A 20,958-nucleotide genomic window follows, 5' to 3' on the forward strand; every position below is an offset into this window, starting at 1 on the left:
CCAGACCACCAAGGCCGCCCAAGCCGCCACCTAGGCCGCCGATGCCGCCACCGAGCACGCTAGAGTACACCCCGGACGCAGCACCGCTGGAGTCTTTGGCGCCTTTAGCTGCACCAGAAACAAATGTATAGATATACAATTCAGTACAAATAAACATCTAACAGTAATGAATGGCATTATCTCCTCGCACTTACCGTCCCCAAAAACTTCATACGTCACGGCAAGGATAAAGAAAATCTGGAAATAAAATATTAAATCAGGATATTTTCAACTCATTATGAAAACATAAATGAGGATATGATGAAATATCTCATGTAACTTTTTAATTTCACCATTGAAAATATTCTAACCGTAAGTCGAGACATGTCTTCGGCGTTTGTTCGGCTACCTGCGATGTGCACTGGGTAAAACTGTTTTCAATTATGCCTTTATCGTGCATGTAAGCGCTTTTATACCACGCTGAAAAATTATTACAATCAATTAACAATTCTAAACGGGCGTCCTATTTGAATATGATTAACCGGTGTAAGAATCGGCCGCACGGGCTGGGCCGGCGCCGCGGTCGGAACAGAAACCACATTCGCATCCGACAATAGTTCACATCCCTTCGCGCTAATCATGGCCTTCGCAAAATGAAAGCGGAATCTTCATCTTTGAAAATTCTACTGTCGAATATTCAATGAGCAATTAAAGCAAAGATCGCACTAGTCATAGTTGGACCTTCAATAACATATCTCTCGTTAATCGTCTCTTCTTAGTTTAAGCACTTATAATTAGATTTGTCATTTTTTTATAAATAACTAGCTGTTCCCATGCGGCTTCATCCGCAGGTATTTATAAAAACTTCATTTTATCGTTTACATTTGTCAATTTATCATTTGTCAAAATGACACGACATGATGACAATCCACGGCTATCTTGCTTCCTTGATGTTGGCAGCTACTTATGGTCTATTTCCCACATTAGGATCTTTATCCAATTTATTTACCAACTAAGTTTAATAGCGTGAAAATATATAGCCTAAAGCGTGAAGTAAGTGTAGGGTTTTTTTATTAAAAAAAGAATTATTCAAAAATATGCTGTAATTGCTGACATCTTAGGCAACAAACAAGTGTGTGTTTACGCTTTATTATAATAGTATAGATAGTATAGATTGACTTATCTGCTTTCTGCCCACTGGAAAGAAGTCAAAGCTAGAGTTAGAACACAAGTTGTCTTCTATCGAACGGCGTATTAGAAACTAAAATACCCTTTAAGAAATATATCAAATCCTCATATCAACGCTTAGTTTGATCAAAAAAAAAACAAAACATACAAATAAATGCATCATGTATGTACAAAGGATTTGTTTAATGTAAATCTGCATTTGTAAACCGACCTACTTTAACATAAATTTTCATAATATACTATGAGAAAACTGCATGTTGGACGTGTCCTATTACGCCTACCACTTAAAAAAAGAATTTATACGTTACACCGGTAATTGCGTGTCGTTTATATTACATTATTCAATAATAAGTATGCAATCCAACGACGAAATTAAGTGAACAGGGAATGTCAAATTCCATACACGATGTCCATTACAATGTTTCACTATTTCCTGAAAATTTTACAGTGATATTTTAAAGTAACTATAGGTTATTGATTATAAATTAAGAACCTATGATTTCAAAAAACGGCCAAACCTGTAGTAAAATTTTGTAGGCGCTATTACTTAATAGCAAAAATAACTATGAGTTCATATCTGCTATTTACTTCCAATAGGCATTTTAAATTTACCGTCTATTTCAAAATTTTTCTTGACTTCAGATTTTGTGTACATGTTTAGATAATAGTAATTACCATACTTTTAATACAATTATTTTACATTACACCATATGCTACAATTTGTACAATATATAGGACGAGCTGTTGCCCACGACTTCGTCCGCGTGGTATTAGAAAACATACAAACTATATAAACTATAAAAAGCTACGTATCCCTCGGGAACCGGACATTTCTCGGGGATGAAGCTTATTCCATGTGTACTCTAGATTTTGTTTTATATCTGTGCCAAATTTCAATAAGATATGTTGAACCGTTGCAGAATGATCGAGTAAACATTAAAAAACTAAATTAATGAATCCCACGGGAACCGTAACTATTCCCGGGATAAAAAGTAGCCTATGTTTTCTTTCAGACTATGCTCTAAATCTGTGCCAAATTTCATGGAGATCCTTCCAGCCGTTCATCCATCCATCTAAGCTTTGGCATTTATAATATTAGTATGATTAATAAATAAACATAAATTCTTTCTTAACATTTTAATATGGCTTAGTGTTAATTGTTTACATATATACACTTTATAATTCTAACGAAAACAAACACAATTCACAATTTTTCACCTATAATGTGATCCAGGGTAAGATTCTTGATGGTACAGTTGTAACGGGGGATACCTGGAAATAGGGTAAAATAAAAAAAAAGGTTTACAGATATGTCTGTCATTTATACTCTAAAAAAACCTAGATAATGATACATTTTAGTTTAAATATTTCAACATCATCATTCTACTTCCGTCATCTCAGTCGTTATCGCACCTTTCACGCAGTCCATCCAACGGTGGATCCAGGGTGGGTCATGGGGGTCATGACACCCCCCCCCCCCTCCATGAGCTGACCACGTCAAGTTTTTAACTTTACCACGACTATGTGAGCCCCCCTGGCGTCAAAACTGGATCCGCCCTAGAGTCCATCCATCTCTTTCTAGACTGCTGTACCCCTTCACTATGACTAAGTATTTGTCAAAGTATCGATAATGGAAACTTATGAAATGTTATACATACTCGTGGTGGATGGGCTCATGATATGAAGGAACATGGGATTCTTGGTGATATATCGGTTCAAGTGGAGTTTCGACAGAATGCGGCTCGTAGTAGTAGCCATTGTCGATGTGCGGAACCTATAAATATAAAAATTACGCAACTTTATTAACCACTGAAGTCTTAATTTTAAGAGGGACCTTAAATTACTGAGGGCAAGTTAAAAGTAGATATTACGGTACGGTTTGTATCAATCCTGATAATAATAAAATCATAGAGATAATATCAGAGTTAATTTTCTGTCTGTTATCTTTATCGTTAATATTTCTTGTCATACGCTTTTATTTATTTTTCCTCAACATTTATCGTAAGAAATTTGTGGAATAGTTCATACGAGGGCGCCGACCTGGCTTACGTATCTAGAAGTCTCGGAACAAATAATACGAGATAAGGTTTGGCAAAATCATAACAAGATGAGTGATAACATATACCAGACTATTTAATAAATTAACGATGCGTCAAGTTTCAAAAAAATCATTCCAAATATGTATTCAATCCAATATTAACTAATACTAGATGTTCCCGTGCGGGTTCATCCGCATGAAATTATGAAAATTTTATTTTATTGTTTACATTTGTCAAATTACCAGTAGCAAACCTTAGCAATCTTTCTTTCTCGATGTTGGAAGCAACTTATGGTCTCATTCCCACATTAGGGTTTGTACCAAAAATATTTATCCCCTAAGTTTAATGGCGTGAAAATATATAGCCTAAAGCGTAACGCACGTGCAGGGCTTTTTTAGAATTATTCAAAAATATGCTGTAATTGCTGTCATCTTAGGCAACAAATAAGTATATGTTTATGCTTTATTATAATAGTATAGATTGTTATCACTGTTTTAAAAGCTACTGTTTAGCGTTTATATTTATATGCCTATGTGTCAAATAGATTACAGTGCGATAATCACTTTAATGAACGTATTCTTAGAAGTAAACATGACAGTATTAAAGAGTAATTGTTCGCTTTGCTCTTTTAAAGCCACCACAAGTTAACTCTTCAAATATGCATCATTTGTCAAGTTATATTGACTTCGTGGTTAAAATCAATACTTACATGTGGTTGTTCGATGTAAGTCTCGTATTCAGCGTGCGGTTTGTGCGCGACCACCGCAGCACCGAGCGCTGCGCCCGCGCCGAATGACACGCCATGGGCTGCAGTTTTTAATGCCACGCCTAAAATGTTACACAGAATACAGATAGCAATTATAACTTACTTTTTAATTTGTACCTAATTTCCCTTTCCCGTATAACCACATTCCCTTCAATACAACTTTTCCTTTGCATCTCTCTAAATGAATACAATTGGCATCCGGCATCAAGCATCGTGCCTATGTCTAGTTATGTAATTTGTGTGAACTTCATCCAGTGGTGGATTTGATTTGATTGGTAGAGGTGAATAACTATTAAAATTAAGAGTTTATTACCTTTAAGAAAGGCTCCTTTAGCTGCTAGAGCGCCTTTCAGAGCGGTTGTGACTTTCTTGAAAAGTAGGGCTCCGGCGCCCGCGGCAGCAGCCCCCTTGATGGCGCCCTTGACGGCCCCTAGGGCTCCTCCCACGGCTGCCACCTTTACCACCGGCACCGGCCTCACGCTCGGCACCAAGCACGATATGCATGCAACCTGAAACACGTAAATATTACGTTATTGTAGCTTTTTCTTTCGATTTTAAATGGTCTTGAAATTCGACCTTGAAAAAAGGTTTCTAGGTTAGTTTATTATATGCTATATATTGCTACTACATTTAACTTACAAGCCGCCTTCAAACTTTCAAATTAAGGAATTTAAAGTAGTATTTCACAGTAAGCGTAAATGAATAATTCATTAACTGTTTAGTAATTATTATGCTTAATGATTTAAGGTGTGTAGTGTTACGAGCCTCGGAATAAAAAACATTTTTTTAAAGGCATATAAGATTTAATATGACAACAGTCAGGGTTGTTTGGATGCTGGGATAAGACTGGTGGGTCAGGTATCGGAAAGCGGTATACATGGAGTATGTATATGCTGAGTGGGCAAGAAAAGGGTTAATGTCTGTACTATGCAATCAAGGGGGTGTAACAGTACGCTCGAGAATTTCTATATTTATTACTCGTCCCTTCCTACCTCCTTAGTGATAAAGGCTGTTACTTGGGGGGTCACATAAGACCTAGGGGCTACACAATGAGGGAAAAAATTAGGGGTTCACAAGTTGAAGAAGTGTAGCATCAGGGATATTATTGAAAGCAGTAATTTTGTAAGAGGGCTATGAGGAAAAAAGGTTTTGGAATCTCTAATCTAGCATGCGCCGGACAAAAATTACACGAGAGCTAACATGTGTGTCAAGCAAATAGAAGCCTCCAGCAATGGGTCAGTCGGCATGAAAATCTACTCATGAGTCAGACGTATGATGAAAGACTTCGTTTGTCCAACAAATATAATCATTTTAGTTATATCATGTTCATATCTTAAACTTCTCAAGTGATGGTCGAGCTGAGCTGATTTCAAAATACTGATGATTACATTATTTATGTTAACGGCGAGAGTTACTACCACGTTCCAATTTTTAACATATATATATACATAAAACGTATTTTTATTAAATTTTTAAAATTGACACATATTTATAATATAAGGTGGGTGATGGCAAAGTTAGCAACAACGTACAAAAGATGTATTAATATATTTAAATATGCGAAATTACTAACGCATTTCTCAATTTGTATCAATCTATGAATGTCCCAACCAACACTTAAATATTTATGTTATCCGGATTTCGACATGCGCGGATAACGGTATTTTTATTAACTGACCTTTAAGGGTAGTTGCGTAAATATGTTACAAAATTCTTCATTCATGATCATCTTGAAATAATAATAATGGAATACAACGGAATATATTGCTACTTACCAAAATAATGGCAACCCTGAACTCCATGTTTCCTGTAAAAAATCTAAATTAATTAACTAAATAACAATAACACAACATATTGCAAAACATTAGTAGTAAATGTCGCGTCTTTTCATGTTGATTTTCTATTTGAAAAAAGTTTAGCTTGACCAGAAACATAAATAAATTGACCATGTTGCGGAAAAAAATGAAAGACTGATTTTTTCGCGTATTTATAAATCTATAACTACCAGTTATTATTTATTTAAGATTATTAAGAGGAAAGATCTGTATTTTTGGATTTGTATGTTTAGATTCACGTAAAAACTACTGGGCCAATTTTAAAATTATTTCACCATTAGAAAGGTATCTGTAAAGTTTTGATAGCAAAAAGTTAGGACAGATAAGATAAATAAGATAGGACTAAACAATCCAGTAAGAAATATTGTAACCGATCCAATCGTTTTTGAGTACATTCATAATATAAAAAAAAATCCTCTTAATAATATTAGCATGTTTTTTGTTTTGTTTTTCTGTTATTATTTCTAATTGTGTTGTGTTGCTAAGGATTAAATGTCATTTTTTTTTATTTCATATACAAAAGTATTTTTTTGCAAACTTATAAACAAGCTTTGGCGCAGAAAAGAACCCAGAAGTCACTTCGTTGAAGCCAGACATTAACGAATGAACCAATAGGCAACCTTACTATTATTACTTTGTAGGGAACCTGATACATTTTACGAAAACACTCCACAGTTACACTTGACATTCATACACAGCACACATACACACTTACATAACACGTACAATCACTCACACATCTAAACACGGTGCACGACGAGTGGTCGAAATATAGTGCAACGCATCTATTTTTGTGACCTGTCATTGGTGCATTTAAATTCGCGACTGCACAGCTGACCGGGGTCATTGACCGAGCGGCGCGCGCGGTTAATTAACAGTCGCTTTCAAACTGTGCCCGCGCTGACCACTGTTAATTATCGCTCTTGTTATCCCAGCTTATTATTATTGTGTTTCTTCTCTTCTTCTACTTATAACGTGTTGCACTCTCCTTCTACTTCTTTTTATTATATATATTGTGTTGTGGATTAAGTGTTTTTGGTGTGAATAAATTGGTTGAAGAATAACGGTCGCATCATTTAAAATCTGCACCAACACTCATCACCCCAGCGACACCATCACCACCTACCACCACAACTTTAAATATGAGATAAAAAGTAAAACTATAAATTATTACAATACAATTTAATATGGAATATTCATTCAACAAATCGGAAATACCTTTGCTTAGCCTCTAATTAGATACTTCAACGATCAAAGTCACTTTAAAAGAGGTTAACACACACGGACACTTTTCACCTTCGTAAGAGTTACACGAGAGAACTTAACGAATTGATATTCTTTCAGTGTTTGATCATCACAAGCACAAGTCTAAGAGCTCAAGACCGGGTGGGGTCCGCGTTACAAGACCAACGCAATAGATTACTCAACCATTTTCGAACGTAGTAAATTACGTATGCCTTTTTGAGATCGCAAGAGAATGGTATGTAATAATGGGAATTAAAAAAAACAGAAAAGTAAACAAAAGCCTGCAGGTAAGTTTAGTAATTTACTACAGAAACCTAAGTTACTTTTGCAAAACAAAATGTTGTACATCGTACGAATAGGATATACTAAGTTTAAGCAGCCGATGATCAACTCAGTGGATATTGTAGAATTGTTACGATGGAAAGCGTTTAAGATGAAGATTTGCAGTTCTCTACACTATTGATAACCTGCAGTAGGTGGAATTAGATCTTATCGGTAGTTCTATTTTAGTACATTTCCATTTTAAAAAATTGCCGATAAAATATATCAGGCGTTTTTTGTTTGTCTTATTTTAGATAAGGAAATAATGAATAATAAATTTAATTATATTCCACAATAACCAAACTGCAACTAAGTTATTTATTTTGTATCTCGGTAAAATAAATACTAACTTCTTTAAAGAGCGATAATCGATAGACCTCTAAACAAAGAATTGCGAATGTAAGTTAAAAGGCGTTTTTAATGTAGACCAATAAGGCTATTAAATATATTCAATGAAAGTAAATTAGCCTAACTATATCAAGTACTCGTAGTTTCTAAGTTAAGTACAATCCTTTTCCAACAATGTTGTGTCGACATTATTGAATTATTTCTCTCACACGTTTGTTTTCCCACGAAGTTTCCTATCAGGGTCTCATAAAACACCTGTCAATTGTTTCAATTTGGATTAAACCGACAAATTAACTCGAGTTTCTAAGTTATGTTCTAACAAATCAAAATTTAGATTATTATAGAATACATCATGATTCTGTCGGCTCACCAAACCACCAGCTTTCGTCCTCCGGGTTAATCTAATTCCGTCATCTCAGTCATGCAATCTACCCATCTCTTTCTGGTCCTACATCTAAATTAGACTAGAATTACAATATTTACTCATAGTTTACCCATACCGTTAAACTGTTAGCGGAGATGAACTAACAAACAAACATAGCTGTCACATTACCCGAGTTGAATAGGCCACGGAGCAATGACTCAGCTGCACTGGGAATGAGAGAATTCTTTGTTTTTCTATTGATAACATTATCTTGTTTGTATTGCAGTTATTAACCTTGATGTTTATTGTAATTTGCATGCAAAAGTAACAAAATACAATCAACTTCCTTCTTGATTCAACATCTTGAATTCACACACGCGTACCATTCTTCGACCACATCTTCACCTTGGTCCAGATGGGATAGTACTCAAGCGCTGGTTTTTGCAATTAAAAAAAAACACATCATATTTTATTATCCGTGTCATAAGTATGTAATTCATAATTATTATCTAACTAGCTGTTGACCGCTACTTTATCCACGCACTATTAAGATCAAAAAACAGCCTATAATATGCCCGTCTATGTCAGCTACCTTTCAGTGAAGGTCCGGTCGAAATCGGTCCAGACGTTTCGGAGATCACCCGGAACAAACATAGCTTGCAAACAGACAGTGACAAAAAAAAAATTAAACGAGATTTTATTAGCAACGCAAATACATCATCTTTCCGAAATCTGGAATTTTTCTTTTGATATTACAGACATTTTATTATGTTTAGAATACAAGTAACTAATACAAATTAGTTACTAAGTTCACTTCTATACTCGTATATGGATATAAAATCCCAATGGATGTATCTATTGAACCCATATTTATATATTTAACATAATATGTGCCTAGAGAATTTTATAAATACCCGGCATCTATCTATCCAGTAGGCTCTGCATTGACATTGCTAAGGTAAAAAGCGATAGAAATGATGTTACTGTCACAAACATAAACGTTCAAATAAGCTCTAATTTTTTCGCCCTACATAAAGATGACAGAAAACTATGGAGTAGTCTACACGGTCTTAAATTTATTTGCCGTGTTTTCAAATTTCAGTATTCTAATAACCTACTCAGTTTATGCCGTCGTTAAGTTTCCATCAATTTTATTCCATCGCCTATAATCCAAGGCAACGGGCAAGAATTAATTCATAAACCCAAACAATTTCAACTTTGCACAGGTTTTTTCAAATATAACACGTACGAAAGTAGTTAAGGAAAATACCTGCTCATAAATGCTCTAAAACGTAAAATCCCCAATAGTCAAGAATATGTTAATTAATTAACATCCTGCCTTTAATATAATTTATGTACTACCAGCTATCGCCCGCGACTCCGTCCGCGTGGAATTGAAAAATAAAAACAAAAGGTAGCCTATGTGTTCTTTCAGACTATCCTCTACGTCTATGTCAATTTTTATCGAGACCCGTTTAGCCCTTTAGGCTACAAACTTTCGCATTTATAATATTAGTAAGGTTTAAAAAAATATATAACTAGTCGCCTCCATTATACTTTGTTCCGAAAAAAGTAAACCGTTTATACACTAGCAATATAAATGTAAAGATCGGGAACAAGTTCAGCTTACTGTTGCATTTCACTGAAGACATATACGTCTTTTATATGATAATGTTTCATTTTCTGATTGCTTGTGATTTTATGTGAGCAATGGAGGCCGTTAAACTCTTCTTGCTTAAGGTAAGTAGTTATTCTCCTAAAAACTTGTATAATATCGATAAACCAATAAGGGTTTCCCAACGTCCCAAAGTTTCACGGAAAACAATGATATTTGCAAACGGGGTTTTAGAGAAAAAGTAGTTATATAAATATTTAGTATACTATTACGGACGACCAGTTTTATTCGTTCCGTTGTCTAAATAAATATTACATTCAGGTAACCTAATACTTCTGAATTTGTAACATAAATTGTCGTTTTTTCCATTCGACGACTCGAAAACCTGCCTATTTTAACAATACTATACTCGTATAAGGAAACTAAGATAGTGTTGTGTTTAGTTTAATTTTTTTTTTTGTATTCCAGATAATCCTGTCGGCAGTGTTATTTAATATTGTGGTAGCGGCAACTAAAAATACCTACAATTATAGAAATGGCATGTCGAACGAAGTCTACGACCACAGACAGCAATATAAAAACTCAAATCAACCAAGGTCCTCCGGTGCATACGAAAGAAACTGGTCGCCTAAAGCATCAAACAGCTTACCTCCGTACTTGATTTATAACAGAAAACTAGGGTCCTATTTCCCATATTATCCTCAACAGAATATACGGAGAAATGCTATGAAAACGTCAAATCGAAAACAATGGAATCATTAGTTCATAAATATGTACATCTGATTTAGGTTTACTTTACTTTAAGTACAAATTAATATTATTATTATTTATTCCCTGTTGTGTTTTTTTTTTTCCAATAATTTGTTATTTTTTATAATCTACGTTTCTTACGTGTATAAACTTATTAGACAGGTACCAATAGATGTAGTAATAATCGTATTGCAAAGGAAAGCATTTTAATAGATTTAAAACAACAGCCGCATATTGAGCCCTATAAGAACTATTTAGTCCGTTCATCTAGTTAAGATTTATTTGTAAATAACTTTCTTCCGCGACTGTGTCCACGTGGAATTAAAAAATCAAAAGTGAGTATGTGTCCTTCCAGACTATGCTCTACGTCTATGCCAAATTTCATTGAGATCCGTTCAGCCGTTTAGGCTACAAACTCTAACAAACATCCATCTAAACTTTTGTATTGCGTAAAATGACATTTATTAGAAGGAAGAATGCTTAAAAATATGTACATAGATGTAGGTACCATCTTTAAATCTCTTTGTCTAATATAACAGATTATTTTATGTTCAAGTGGTATATAATTTATTATACATATAACCTATTTATAATACATAGAATAATATTGTGATTATAAAGACATCATCGGAGACGAGTTTTTAAATAAAATTGTTAGGAAATACCAATTGTTTTGTTTAATTGGGGAAATGTATATTATCTTGGGGAAACCAGCAACCAGTAGAGATGACACATTTACATGCAAATTAATTATAACATTAATAATTTATAAACTGATATTATAATGCAAATGATTTATTGTGTGCAAAATGTAAACTATGAGACTACAGTCATCCGATGATTATTTTCACGGAGAATGTAATACAGTAGAACCTCGATAACATAAAAACCTCTATAACTTCAAAAAATAATATGTTCCCTTCCCATCAGAGCCCAAAACCTCTACAACATAGACCCTTGATAACTTAAAACCTCTATAACTTAAAGTATTTTGTGTTTCCCTTGGACGAACGAAAATTAATTTGCAGGTCATAGTGGTTATCCCAACGACAGGCATCAGGAATGAAATAACTACTAGGAAAAATGTTGATGTTGTAATGATGACATAAAAAAACTGTGTATCATTCTAATACTATAAAGAAAAAAACTTTGTTTTTTTCATTATAATGAAATAACTCAAAAACTACTGGGTTGATTTCAACAATACTTTCACCATTATAAAGCTACGTTGTCATTAACATAGGCTGTGTTTTATATTACTTTTTAATTTCACGCGAACGGAGTCGCGGGAGAAAGCTAGTGAAGTATAACCTGAAAAAACATAACTAGTAGTTGGAATTATCCCAAATGCCCTTAATGTCCCATAAGGTAATGCTAAGGTTCTTTCAGCTTACGTTTTGCGTTAAATTAAATCGGAATAAAATTCGTGCCATCAAAGTTGGCTTTCCCTTTTTTCTTATCATCTTAAACTACGCTTGGCAACTAAATGATAGCACACAATAAATAATAAAATAACCGACTCTACATTCGTCCAAAACGTTAAAAATAACCTCAAATGAGATATTGTGTTCTGATCGTGGGGATTGACGCAAGTGACTATCCCGAGGACTTGAGGAAAATTGTCCTATAAAACCCCAATGCTGTATAAAAACCGGCTTTCATTTGATTTATCTTCTTAGTAAAATAAAAAACAACGAACCAGTTCTCACAGCATCTTGTTTTTAAATATACGATAACCTGCCTCCGTGTAGCGTACGCAATTGTCAACTCTTCATGTCGCAGTGAAACTTGAAATTTTATCACAAAACAAATATACAGACGAATTGAACTACCTCATTCTTTTGGGAAGTCTGTCATATAATTTTATTACATTACAATACGAGTAAAATACACAAAATCCAATTCTAAAATAATCAAAACAAAACAATGTCGTTAGATAGTATTTTAAATTATTTAACTTAAAATTGAGTTTAAATAAACTTTGTTATTTAATGCTATTTTGGCAAATAGTTCACAAAAGTAGACTATTTTATATCTAGGGCCCACCACTGGCTGATAGAGGCACAGATAGTTTAAAAATATTTAATATTAATATTTTCATTAACATGAGACAATTTACAATTTGGTGTGAGAGGCCCTTACAATTGTAAATATGTATATCATTCCAACGTGAAGCGAAAATTTTGTACCGCTTTTTCACAAGCGCATGAAATTAGACTCGGTAAAAGTCATTGACTATTTTTATTCGAAAATTTTAATATTGAATTATGAATGAATTTCGATCAATAAGTGACCAGCAGATACGAAAACAGTACGAGTATTCATCCGATACGTTACGGAATAAAATAAATGGCAATAAAAATTATCGCAGAGTTTCAATATTAACTGCAACATGGATTGTTGTCAATATCACTATAAAAATCCACAGCGCATACGGTCAAGTGATACGGACGCATTTTCAGCATCTTCTCTATATAAGACGAGGGGCAATAGGCTCGGGATTACTCGTAGTTAGGTCATCGTCAACTTCATACGTTATTTTTTAAAATATAAAATGGCTAAATTTCTGGTAAGTTAATCTCATTTTTCCGCCATAAATTTTAAATACATCGTTTGTTATTATTTATAAACTGTTTTTATTTTATTTTACAGATAGTAACATTAGCAATAATTTCGGTGGCTGTGGCTCGACCAGGTGAGTTTTTTAATTATTCCCTTTCGAGTTAACTCAGTACAAAACAATTAATTTATAAGATCCAATTTTCACAGTGCGGTTAGCCAAATAGAATTTTATTTATTGCCCTTACAACAGTTTCTTTAGACCACATTTTTGTCAACATAAAAAGTACAAAAAACTCTAATAAAGATGAAATTTAGATTGTATTTCAATTTATCATTATAACTATATTATTTATATTATATAATATTTTAATTTATAACAATAATTTGTAAAGGACACACCCTTTCTTTCAATACAATATGTTTGGTTTGACAGCCAAACCCCAAATGACCTCTCCTGCTAATAGCTTCATAGATTTGTTATAATAATATATTATCATGATTATGATCTATATATTATACAGATTTTTATTAATCATAATAATATATTGTAATGGTGTTAATCAATCAAGCAAGGCACTTATTGAAATACAACACGTGAACTGTAGTATCGATTTCAAACGATTGGTCTTTTAAATCTTTTCATTTTTCGTTTTTAAAACGTATTCTAATACTACGTTGGGAGATTATCTCTAACCCTATGATCTTATTTTTATGCATACTTGAACGTTACATAACTGGTCAATTTTTCCAGGATACGGAAGTGTACATAGTAGTGAAGACTCAGATATCAGCCACGAGGAATACGGCAATAAGCATGAGGGACAAGTGAACTGGCACGTCGGCTACGGAGTGGGACACGTTGCCGGCGCAGTACAGGAACATGCTAGTACTACAGGGGAACATGGTGGTACTACAGCAGAACATGCCGGTACGGAACAAGAACATGGCGCCGGTGAAGTGGGCGTTGGTCAAGCTAGCAACGGCGTCGGCGTCGGCACTGAGCACGCAGCTACCAGTGCGGGGCTTGGTACAGCAAAGGTACAAAGCCTTTACAATACTGGCACCAGCGTAGGGTTGGCGCTCGCAAAAGCCGGCCACCGTAAACCTAGCGGATTGGGTCATGGACACGGAACCACCGGTCACAGCGGAACTAGTATAGGAGTCATGATGTCCAGAGGTGCTGCCCACAAAGCTGCAGCTGCGGCAGGAGTTGGGCACGGCAGCGGTGTAGAAAAAGACAGCCATAGTTACGGAACCGGTCACGAATCAACTCACGGCACCAGCACCGGTCATTCAGCCCACAGCTTCGGTCACGGCTCCGAACATGGATTCAAACAAGTATCGGAGCATGGATTCGAAAAAGGATCGAGTCATGGACACGGACACGGACACGGTTCTGGTCACGGATTCGACCACGGACATGGACATGGATACGAACACGGCGGTTATTTCGGTCACAACACAGGATACAGTGGTGAAGACTTCGGAGACAGTGGTGAAGAAAGCCACGGAGCCCATGAACATTATTAGATAATAGAATTATGTTAAGGTACAAAAATGTTGCATAGTACATAAGAATTTGAACTGTAAGAAAGAAACATTAAAAATGAATGTGATAAGTAAAATATCAGTCATTGTCCCAATGTGTTGGCCAAAACAGTGAAATAAGTTGTTTCATTTACTTGTAATTTTATTAACTTGCCAGTTATCTTGAGAGTCTGGTCCGTACCGTAACACCTTTAGGTTACTTTTTAACACCTTAAGATATGCAGGTAATATTTTGACTGCAACATTATTTTTTTACATTTCTATTAAATGGATTATACTAAAAATTTCAAAGTAACAATTGCTAAGGTGGATTATAATGCCTAACAGGCGAGTGAATGATACATACCAGGTAAAACAACGGTACAATGAAAGTGTACCATAATTACACTTTCAAATTTCAAGGACACAAAAATAAGAGTTAAGTTAAGCTTACTAAATCTACAATTATAACGTTTGAAAGTTTACGAAATGTCCCCAAGGTTGAATCTTTCTCTCAATTAACATTGTTGACAATTAGTTAAGACATCCAGATATAACTGCTTGAAGAAAGTTTTATGTCTGCAAAGGACTGTGCAGTAATCGATGTCTTATAAAAAATGAGTCTGTCACAATAATCATATTAACGTATTATAATACATATATTGTTGTAACTGTATAATGTAAAAAAAAAACCATCGAGGGATCATTGTCTAAAATTTTCAAAGAGAACGAATGATAAAGTATTGTAAATCAAAGGTTATCTTAGGCGTTAAGTTAAGATGGGCATCTGCTCTCCCCGGCCCTCCTGGTGACGCCTTACGAGAATCGAAAATTATAAAAAGATATATTAATTGAATCAAAATACTAAGGTGCCTATCCTAGGGACACATGTTGATAATTCAAGTTTTTCAAAAACATTGTCTTTGGAATAAAAAAAAAGTATTTTTACTTATACCCCCCGCTGGCCAATAAGGCCTGTCCCCCTCCCTTTACCATCGACCTGCTCCTAGGTGTTTCTGTTGTGACACACAGATTGAAATGGAAAAACAAATTTATTGACGATTCTGTTTCAGGTATCGTTATATAAATCTCTGTGGTCGAAATAAATGGAAATCAGAAAATATATTTATACATGTATAATTTTAATAAGCCTTATAAACATTTATAAAGGTATAATTGTTTGAATTGTTGAATTGTTATAATTTCGCCGCATGTTTTCGGTCCCGGAGTATAACACTTTTGCATAAACAATATTTTGCCGTAACCGGTTGTCTATGGTACGTAAGTGCCAATGTTGTTTCATTAAAGAAATAACACATTTTTTGTATGAAACAATTATTTCTCGCAAATTTGATTCATTGTACGAGATTGGAAAAAACCCCAAGTGAATCACGAATTCGGCTACTTACTTCGAAAATGACACCAATTATATCGGCGATACGCAGTAGATTATTGTGGAAAAAAATTACCTTAGAGTTACAGTCATATTTGAAAAAAATAAATTAAATTTATTTTTTAGGTAGAGTCCCCGCATCCAAGATCACACAGAACATCGTCGTGTAGTAGGGATGTCTCTGATCGGTGTGGCGTCTTAGGAAAATTCAATTTTATTCTAGTTCTAGCCTCTTCATCTATATTAGCGTTGTGTTACCAGCGTCCTAAGCGAGACTTCTACGGCACCACATATTTTTCATGCCTTATGGGGGTGGGTGCTGCCACTTCAACTGCCACTTCCTCAACGACGGTATTGCCTATTTCTATTTCTATTTCTATTTCTATTTCTATGAATTAGAAGAGGAGACGAAAACTACGGTGTACAAACAATTTATTAACAATTTATTCTGCATCAAAACATGTCGCTTTTGTTTTCTTATTATATTTAAATGCTTAATTACTGTTGAATCGGAAGAAAACCGGTCGCTCAGGTAAATAACTTTTTTCCTTTGCTAATTTGTCATAGATCTGAGTTCAAGGTTATGCAACATCATAAAAGTTCCCTCTAAACGTTAAAAAGCATGTCAGTTGCTATGCTGTACTAAAACAAACAAAACCACAAAGAGAATTGATCACACGAAGTATAACTAACGAAACAACGTCAAGATTATCGAATGTTTTTTTGCTATATTCTTTTGGTACGGTTGAATAAACGATACGGTTCACAGCAACTCTGAACTCATGCTTTTTTCCTAATAATTTATTTATGGAATCAAGTAAATATAGCCTATTACAATCATATCATATAAATATGATAAATGCGAAAGTTACGATGGATGGATGGATGTTTGTTAGCGTTTGTAGCCTAAACGGCTGAACGGATCTCCATGAAATTTGGCACAGGTTTAGTGCATAGTCTGGAAGAACACATAGGCTACTTTTTATCCCGGGAATAGTTACGGTTCCCGTGGGATTCATTAATTTAGTTTTTTAATGTTTACTCAATCATTCTGCAACGGTTCAACATATCTTATTGAAATTTGGCAGAGTTATAAAACAAAGTCTGGAGTACACATGGGATAAGGTTCATCCCCGAGAAATGACCGGTTTCCGATGGATACGTAGCTTTTTGTTATTTATATAGTTCGTATATTTTCTAACACCTCGCGGACGAAGTCGCGGGCAACAGCTAGTAAACTAATAAATATATTTTTCTAATAAATTCAAACCTCAAAATACTTTTTTCTTACCCTTATACTTTTGATTTGATAAAATCTAACAATGGCTAAAAAAATCGTTTTCATATACTATAGCGTAAGGTCTCAAGGAAGGAGATGGAAGGTCACGTTGGATAATTATTCAAATAAAATTATTATAATTGTTAACTTACCTAAAACGCGTGTAAATTATGAATCACGGCTGACATTTTATTTTAATAGCAATTTCTGTTTTGATTCCCCGAAATATAATATCAGTATTAGCGAAATTCAAAGATATGTGTGAAGTCAACCAACTCTCAATTAGCCAGCGTGGTTGACTATGGCCTAGTCATACCTTATAAGGGTAGGTTCCGAGCCCCTCAGTGGGGACATATAGTGAGCTGGTGATGATGATGATGATGATGATTGGCGAAATGAACTTTCTTAACAATTAGCGGAAAAGTAAATGGTAATACTGCAGCCACAGATAATACTATACTCTATTGGTAATATGATATGATATCTTCTATAAATAAAATAAAATTGGAGTGTCTGTAATATCAAAAGAGAAATCCAGATTTCGACATGATATATTTGCGTTGCTGATAACGAAAATCGCATTAAAAAAAATTGTGTCTCTCTGTCTATCTGTTCGCAAGCCGCATTTGTTCCGGGTAATCTCCGAAACAGCTGGGCCGCCATTCACTGAAGGGTAGCTGACATATACGGGCATATTATAGGCTACTTTTTATCATAATATTGCGTGGACGAAGTCACGGGCAACAGCTTGTACATAATATAATCTGATAGAGATAGATGCTTGAAATGTAGACATCTGCTGGACTCATACTTAACCGAATTTATTCCGTTTATATTGCGTCCTAAATATGACATAATATTCCTAATACGTTATATCTATTTAGCTTGGCTTTTGTTACTACGATATAACTATGTAATCTTTTTTGACAACAAAAATGTAATTAAAAATTAAACATAAAGGTGTGATTTTATTTCGGCGGCGCTCGAGGTTACTAGGAGATCGTCGGTTCAGCACTTCAGTATATAAACGAGAGGTCCTTAGATTTACATCATTCGAGATCGTACTTTGTCTTAATTCATACGAATTTGTGAATTTAAAAATCAATATGGCTAAATTCTTGGTGAGTTATTTTTTTTGTAACATTTAAAGGATCGAGCTGATTGGATTTAATTTAATTAATAATTTAGAGAATTTAAAAAGATTTACATTTTTATTTATACATTTATTTTCCTTTAAAGAAATTGAAACAAATATTATTTTAGACTTTTGAATTACGTCTTGATAATTGAAAAATGATAAAATTTAGTAAACATTATTGGCAAGAAAAAACTGGTACTAATTTTAATTGAATATTTAAATCCCTGATTTTTTATTACATTTTTTTCTATTTTACAGATTGTCGCACTGGCATTAGTAGCCGCAGTATCTGCACGACCAGGTATAAAACTTTTTAATTTAAGTAGTAATACAAAGATAATAATTTAAACTCTCCGGATTTCATAAGCTTGTGAAATTTTTATTCTGATTACTTTCATTAGGCAATTGATTGTGTAAGTTTTGCCACGCATAGTCCGTAATGGCAGGGAATGCAGGTCCAAGCCAAAACTAACAAAGGGTTGAAAGGCATAGGAACAGTATAACATAAGATAGATAAATTGCAGGCTACGGCGGTGGTATCGGGGGCAGCAGCGGTGGTTATGGCGGCGCTAGCATCGGCCTCGGTGGTCATTCTGGCCTCGAGGGCGGTGTGGGTGGACATGGCCATAGCGGTTTTGGCGGCCAAGGGGTCGGCGGTGGCTTCGGAGGCGGACATGGCGGAGGTCTCCATGGACAATCCAGTTACGGTGTCGACAGCGGCTTTGGCAGCGGAATAGGTGGTCACGCTGGGGGTCTCGGTAGCGGAATAGGTGGCCACTCCGGGGGTCTCGGTGGAGGAATTGGCGGTGGCCACGCTGGAGGATTTGGCGGTGGCCACGCTGGAGGTCTTGGAGGTGGAATAAAGGGTGGCCACGCCGGCGGCATCGGTAGCGGAATTGGAGGAGGCGTTAACGGAGGTTTCGGTGTTCATGGTGGATTAGGTGGTTACGGTGGCAGCGAATACGGTCACGGACACGGCCATTAAGAGTTATTTTAATATTGTTGTGTACTAATGTTTTTGTACTACGTCTCTAACCTGTGATTAACAATAAATTTTTTATAAGGAAATGGAATTATTATTTTTAAGATATAACTAATAATAAAAGACAATGCTGAGAGAAACACAGACTAACATGAATACATTTTTTTTGCCAAATAAAGATCACACGTTTTACAATCTGCTAAACTTTTGTTAAAATAACACATAAAAGAAAAGTTTTAGTGTCTAGATATACTTAGTTCCTCGCATAGCAATAACTTTATTTCTCTATTTTTAGATGTAATAATGTGGTTGAAATATACAAATGTAGCTATCCCTATCTATTGACCAAAAACAAATTTAAAAGTCAAACAGAAAACTTTTCCATGAATCAGATAAAGGTCACAATTAATTTACGATATCTAAATCGAAATTGATAAATCTATCAATTTAAATTGAGATTAATTTTCCTTTTTTTTAATAAAACATGACGAGGTCTAGGTTCTAGGTCAAATTTTATAATTGGCAATAGAAAATAAAATAATAAAATTTGGTAAATTTCCATTCGTGTTATAAACAAAGTAAATGAATCATCAGAGCATTTTAATTTTATTATTACATGAAAACTGTATATCTATTATACATTTATTAGTATTTCGTTTGCCGTTGTCTTTCATGTACGAGTATGAACTATATCATATATAAAAAATAAGTGCACATAGCCTCTCAAAATCAAACTAAAATATAAGTTAACAATATTTATCATAAACAAGAAATAGAATAGAATAGAACAATATTTATTTTTTTACAAAAATTACGACTCAAGTTGAAATCACAAAAATAATTAAATTAAGGCGTTATGTTAATATACCAGAAAAGAAAAATAAAACCACAATATTGTGATACAATAGCATTTATTATATGACAATACAATCTAACTGAATAATTCAATGATTTAACGGTGACATATTCAATCCCACCTGACTAGCCGTATGCAAATCAACACGAAGCGATTTTATATAAATTTCCATTGACAAAATCTACATTAGAAAAATACACGTCCTTAGTGCTTTGATACTACACTATGTCCGCTAATGTGCACCTTGTTTTGTGATTACACTATATTTTTTAACAAATTCACTGTTTTAAAATCAAATTAGGTTTATCAATGTCTTTCAAAATCTTCCCTCAATATTTTATAAACATTGTCAATATAAAGATACAACTTTAAACATCTTTTATATATTTTAACATTGTTGGTTAATAAATATCCGATTTACTACAAACTTATAAGGTCCTAAATAACCACCTAAAGGTAAGGTCAAACTGAACTAATATCTGTGATTAAATACACAAATATTTCTTTTATATTTTGGATTCCAACACAAGACCTACGTCATTAGGCACTCGTCTGTGCTATGACGTCATCATTCCAGATTAAACTATTATTTACAGATTCTACCAACTATATACACAGATCGTAATTTCAAAAATTTACCATTTATGTTTTAAAATCAATGTTAAAGCATTTACGAAGGCGAAATAAACACTATCACAACTACATTAGCAATTATCAATTTATTCATTGTTTTGAAAATCCCCATTCTCGGTTATTATGTTAAAGAAACCC

The 20,958-nt window shown here is 34.4% G+C and overlaps 2 protein-coding genes and 2 long non-coding RNA genes across 4 annotated transcripts; 2 read left to right on the plus strand and 2 right to left on the minus strand.

Annotated features, from left to right (window-relative positions):
• Positions 1-6: 6 nt before the first annotated feature.
• LOC106102584 lies at positions 7-455 on the minus strand. The gene is made up of 3 exons (XR_001225582.1): positions 351-455; positions 195-237; positions 7-108 (listed from the first exon to the last, which is right to left on the minus strand). It is a non-coding gene; the product is annotated as an uncharacterized LOC106102584 (long non-coding RNA).
• Positions 456-4,419: 3,964 nt separating this feature from the next.
• Positions 4,420-7,105, minus strand: LOC106102263. The gene is made up of 3 exons (XR_001225556.1): positions 7,026-7,105; positions 5,748-5,779; positions 4,420-4,481 (listed from the first exon to the last, which is right to left on the minus strand). It is a non-coding gene; the product is annotated as an uncharacterized LOC106102263 (long non-coding RNA).
• Positions 7,106-12,893: 5,788 nt separating this feature from the next.
• Positions 12,894-14,677, plus strand: LOC106102172 (glycine-rich cell wall structural protein 1.8-like). The gene is made up of 3 exons (XM_013281583.1): positions 12,894-13,019; positions 13,103-13,145; positions 13,764-14,677. Exons 1-3 carry the CDS (start codon positions 13,005-13,007, stop codon positions 14,540-14,542), a joined length of 837 nt encoding a protein of 278 aa, XP_013137037.1. The 5' UTR covers positions 12,894-13,004; the 3' UTR covers positions 14,543-14,677.
• Positions 14,678-18,230: 3,553 nt separating this feature from the next.
• LOC106102256 (glycine-rich cell wall structural protein-like) lies at positions 18,231-19,419 on the plus strand. The gene is made up of 3 exons (XM_013281679.1): positions 18,231-18,332; positions 18,608-18,650; positions 18,874-19,419. Exons 1-3 carry the CDS (start codon positions 18,318-18,320, stop codon positions 19,332-19,334), a joined length of 519 nt encoding a protein of 172 aa, XP_013137133.1. The 5' UTR covers positions 18,231-18,317; the 3' UTR covers positions 19,335-19,419.
• Positions 19,420-20,958: the final 1,539 nt, after the last annotated feature.

Source organism: Papilio polytes, unplaced genomic scaffold (genome assembly GCF_000836215.1).
Source record: "Papilio polytes unplaced genomic scaffold, Ppol_1.0 DF823923.1, whole genome shotgun sequence".
In the NCBI taxonomy this organism is placed as follows: Eukaryota; Metazoa; Arthropoda; class Insecta; order Lepidoptera; family Papilionidae; genus Papilio; species Papilio polytes.

What these genes read in the sequence shown, in the direction of transcription:
- LOC106102172 (XM_013281583.1), top strand. An exon ending in GGTGGCTGTGGCTCGACCAG is followed by an intron (nt 13,146 to 13,763) that starts GTGAGTTTTTTA and finishes CAATTTTTCCAG; the next exon opens with GATACGGAAGTGTACATAGT.
- LOC106102256 (XM_013281679.1), top strand. An exon ending in CGCAGTATCTGCACGACCAG is followed by an intron (nt 18,651 to 18,873) that starts GTATAAAACTTT and finishes GATAAATTGCAG; the next exon opens with GCTACGGCGGTGGTATCGGG.